Source organism: Aquarana catesbeiana, linkage group LG03, assembly GCF_042186555.1.
Source record: "Aquarana catesbeiana isolate 2022-GZ linkage group LG03, ASM4218655v1, whole genome shotgun sequence".
NCBI lineage: Eukaryota > Metazoa > Chordata > Amphibia > Anura > Ranidae > Aquarana > Aquarana catesbeiana.
The window spans coordinates 701,758,081-701,762,954 of NC_133326.1; the positions used below are offsets into that span (position 1 = coordinate 701,758,081).

Sequence of the window (4,874 nt, forward strand, 5' to 3'; positions counted from 1 at the left end):
GGTATTACATTTGCCAAGCCTTCATTGATTAGTTCCTGACAGTAAAATCCTCCTGAAAATACACGCTTCTGACAGTATCTAAGTGACATTTAAATAGTATAGGTTTCTACTGCATACAGTTATGGTTAAAGTGAGATATGAATCCTATTTTGAACATATTGTGGGTTTCCTGTTTAGCATTGTTTATCTTGCGTAATTAGGAATGGGAAGTATGCTCTTGAACACTAGTCAAGTCTCTATGACAGCTAATTTTCACAGTTGGTTCTACATACCGACCACAAAAAGTCATCATGAATATCTACAGCTCGGTTTTCTTACAGCTTCTTTGCTTGATTTTTTCTTGTTATTTTTGTCAATCGCTCCTAAGGCAGAACTGTCAGGTTCTGGAAAAGAATTATTATGCACAGTTCATGGATCTGAAGTTTGACACATGTGAGGGATTTGAGGAATTCAATTTTTCCATTGCCGTCCATTGTGACCACGTGGAAAACCTTCACTTGGCGCTGAAAGACGCCCCATTGGAAACAGATTGGCTTTGTCTAACCAAATATTGTGGCATGACAATGGAAACTGGAGTCTTCTCTCGATTCACAAGACTGAATGCTCTCTACATAGAAACAAGGGATGTTGAACTCCAACCTGGTACCTTCAGTGGTCTTCCTCAACTTACCACTCTCTGGATCAAGGCAGATGTTATGTCTAATAACATTACATTTCATAAGGATACCTTTTTTGGATTAAATTCACTGCAAGAACTGAAAATATCTTATATAAAGTTATCAGCATTCAACATTTCCCTACTCAACCATCTACATCTCTTAGACAACCTTATCTTGGAAAATAACAACATCCTTTACCTATCTGAAGTAACAGCATCACTAGGAATATTCAAAAACCTTAAAAAACTTTCTGTAGTTAGCAATTGGATTCGTAAACTTAGAACAGCTGATTGTCTTACTTCACAAAATCCTACAAGTTATGGGCAGTTTGTAAATTTCAACATAAGCCACCTTGACCTGAGCGCCAGCCAATTAACCATCACTGAACCTAAGTCTCTCTGCAACTTTCCACATCTGGAGCGTTTTACTGCTGACAGTACTGGCATTGCAATTGAAGACCTCTATAAATCAGGTATTAAGACAATCAAAACAATTTCATTACAAAACGCTGGATTTGATAAATTTCAAATCTGTGCTAGTGCTTCTCATTTTAAATCAGAGGAACTTCTTCTCATGTTTTCTTCCATACATAAAATTAACACTTTCGGGGGCTCCTGTAAAAACATAAAGAAGTTAAATTTATCAGGCAATTACTTGGATAATACTGGGGTAAAACAAATGCAAAAATTACCTGATTTATTGGAACTGGATTTATCAAATAATAACCTGGAAAGTTTAGAGTTGTGCAACAACGAATCTGCGCCGATGTTGAAACTAGTTTGCCTAAACGCATCTTTTAATTATTTACTAAGGCTACAAAAGGGACAGTTTGCGTGCTTAAAAGAACTTAAAAGCTTATCCCTGGAGAGCAACAAAATTAATCACATCGCTGATTTTGCCTTTGATGGTTTGGATCAATTACAGCTTTTGAATCTTCAACATAACAACATATTCAGAATTGGTGAATTCACATTTTCCAATTTGTTTATGGTAAGACATTTAAATTTATACGAAAATGTGGTAAAGAAATTTCATTTTGACGCATTTAGAAACGTCCTTCTTGAAGATATAAAGTTAACCTATACTTTTGATCATGATTTCTCTTGGTGGAAAAATATACGAAGGTCCCTAAGAAATATCTCAGTAAAGACTAATGTTTTACACCTGACAAGTGACGTTTTAGATGAATTTCCTTTTCTTGAGAGCTTACAATTAGATTCACCCGACATAGCTCTCAGCTGTGCTTCATTCGCTGAAGCTAAAGAATTACATTTAAAAAACACCATAGAATTTACAAATATTGATGCACGGTGGAGCCCATTTGCCAGTTTTACAAAACTTGAAAAACTGTATTACTCTGTACATCCACAGGATGTTTCTAATAGTAGTACTATTATCAACTCGTTGAAAGACATATCATCATTAAAGTTCCTTTATTTGCACAATATTGATAGCATCATTAAATATAATCAGATAAACATCAATAATATCTTTCAAAGACTAGTACATCTCAAAGTTTTACATTTAAAGAATGCGGGAATAGAGCGTTTGGATTCCAAGGATGTTTTTAGCGATTTACAGGATCTGGAATTTCTCATCATTGAAAATCAGAACATGCAAGAGGTTGAGTCCATCGTATTTGATTCAATGCCCAACTTGAAGTACATTTATTTTTTGCAGACAACTTTTCCCTGTAGTTGTAATTTCAATGGATTTCTCTCATGGCTGGAATCTAACACACGTGTGTCCGCCATTGGTTTTTACAATCAAAAATGTCTCATCGAGGACATCAGCATGAATTTTAGATTTTTCCTAAACAGCAATTGTCGGAGTGATTTGGATTTTATATTATTTTTACTAAGTTTTTTGTGCACACTGCTGTTTATGTGCCTATCTCTTTTTCATGAAAGTATCCATTGGTATATTCTATACATAGTCTACATTGTTAAATGCTGGCTGAACCACAGGCTCCAGCACAAAGACAAGTACGAATATGATGCTTTTGTGTCTTACAACACAAATGATGAACTATGGGTCACAGAGCAACTTCTTCTCAACCTGGAGCAGAAGGGTCCTCCATTCTTCAAAGTATGTATCCATAACAGGGATTTTGAGGTTGGCAGAGACATTGTGGAGAACATTATGGACAGTATCTATAGCAGCAGATGGACGGTCTGTATCATTACCCATAATTACTTGCAGAGTAACTGGTGTTCCCTGGAAATGAGGATGGCAACGTATAAGCTACTAACAGAGAGTAAGGAATCTCTGATTCTGATATTCCTTGATAAGATCTCTAGAGAAGAGCTGCAGTATTACCATAGACTGACTAAGCTTTTGAATAAGAAGACCTATCTGGACTGGCCAGATCATGAGAATGGACAGCAGCTATTTTGGGCAAGACTACGTAAAATAATCGCTAAGTCTGGAAGAAATCTCAAATAAAGCATATTCATGTTTTAACTGTGAATTACAGACGAATATTGGGCTTTAATATACATTTCTGACTGCAGATGTTACAAAATTATGAAATTATTTTTGAAATTTCAACATATGTTGGATGGAGGCATGGAGAGGGAAGAAGGGAGGGGGGAGAGGGAGGGAAGGAGGTGGTGTAAATAGAGGGGGATAAAGCAGAGGGTGGGGGGGGTATGGAGGGGGAATGGAGACAGAATGTTTCCAGGGGTGTGCATTCATATGCTTACACATACAACCATATCCTGTAATTCAGGGGTCTTCAAACTTTCTAAACATTGGGCCGGTTTACTAATCATTGGTATATCCAGTACTCATCGGGTTGGGCTCTCCCTTTCCATTTTTTTTTTGTTCACAACCCCAGCACATATATACTTCACAACCAAGCCTCCCCCTTACTTTCCTCCTCCCCCATCCCATAAGGAGACACTCTATGACATCTCTTTAGAATAACGAGATTACCTTGAGCTCAGTTAACATCCAAGCACAAGCTCAGTTACGGAAATACAAATTTAACATCAATTGCACAAGATAGATGTAACATGATGTCTATATATGTTTGATAGACACGGTGTGTCAGTTGTTCATTTTTGGATATGACAATACTCAATTATCCTGATATTGTTGAATACTAAGAATGAAGAGAGGGCGCGCCAACCTTGCGCATTACCCAAGTAATATTTATTAAAATCAAAAGAAAGGAAACATACTCACAAACAAATGGATAGTAAAAGCATATCAGAGTTCATAATGGACAAAAAGCAACCCGGTCACCAGGACTGTGTCCGACATGCTGGAGGACCTTCCAGATGGCTGATGCGTTTCAAGGGGAGATCCCCTCTTCCTCAGAGCCTCAGGGACTCTAATATTCTTTTACTATCCACTTGTTTGTGAGTATGTTTCCTTCCTTTTGATCTTAATAAATATTGCTTGGGTAATGCGCAGTGTTCCCGTTGGGTATCCCCTGACCCTTGGAGAGCAGCAAGGCCTGTGCATGTACTGGGACCCATAGGAATTCCAGGCTTCTTCCATTGCCATCGCACTACTGCTGAGTGCAGGAGATTTTGTTTGACTGTGATTGTTGAATACTTGCCATAAGTTTTCTGTTCTCCTAACTGTATATGACTGAACATTTTAAAATACTTGCCAGATGGCATTGTCTGTTGTAAACTTGTAAACTTTGAAAAAATTGTAATAAAATTCTTTAAAAAGGAAAAAAAAGAGCCAGTTTACTGTCCTTCAGACTTTAGGGAAGCCGGGCTATGGCCAGTGGGAGTAGAAAATGTCCTGGTGTCCAGTGAGAGTAAGCAATGCCCTATCTTTGGTGTCAGTGGGAGGAGTAGTGACCCATCGTTGGTGTCATTGGAAGGAATAGTGCCCCATTGTTGGAGGAATAGTGCCACATGGTTGGTGTCAATGGAAAGAAATCTGCCTTATCGTTGGTGTCAGTGGGAGGAATAGTGGATCATCATTGGTATCAATGGAAGGAATTGTGCCCCATTGTTGGTGTCAATGACAGGAATTATGTCTGATTTTTGATGTCAGTGGATGGAATAGTGCCCCAAAGGCCTAATAAAGGCAAGCAAAGGGCCACATCTGACCCCCAGGCCACAATTTGGAGAGCTGCTTTAATTCATTTTTACTGGCGGCTGTAATCAACACCCGTGGATCCCCAGTGCTGAAATATGGCCATATTTTACATATATGCCCCAATACACCATTGTCTGTGATCCCTAAACA

The 4,874-nt window shown here is 38.2% G+C and overlaps 1 protein-coding gene across 1 annotated transcript; it reads left to right on the forward strand.

Moving 5' to 3' along the window:
- Positions 1 to 262: 262 nt before the first annotated feature.
- On the forward strand, positions 263 to 3,229 carry LOC141134876 (uncharacterized). Its single transcript, XM_073624307.1, has one exon. The coding sequence runs from the start codon at positions 291 to 293 to the stop codon at positions 3,102 to 3,104; it is 2,814 nt and encodes a 937-aa protein (XP_073480408.1). The 5' UTR covers positions 263 to 290; the 3' UTR covers positions 3,105 to 3,229.
- Positions 3,230 to 4,874: the final 1,645 nt, after the last annotated feature.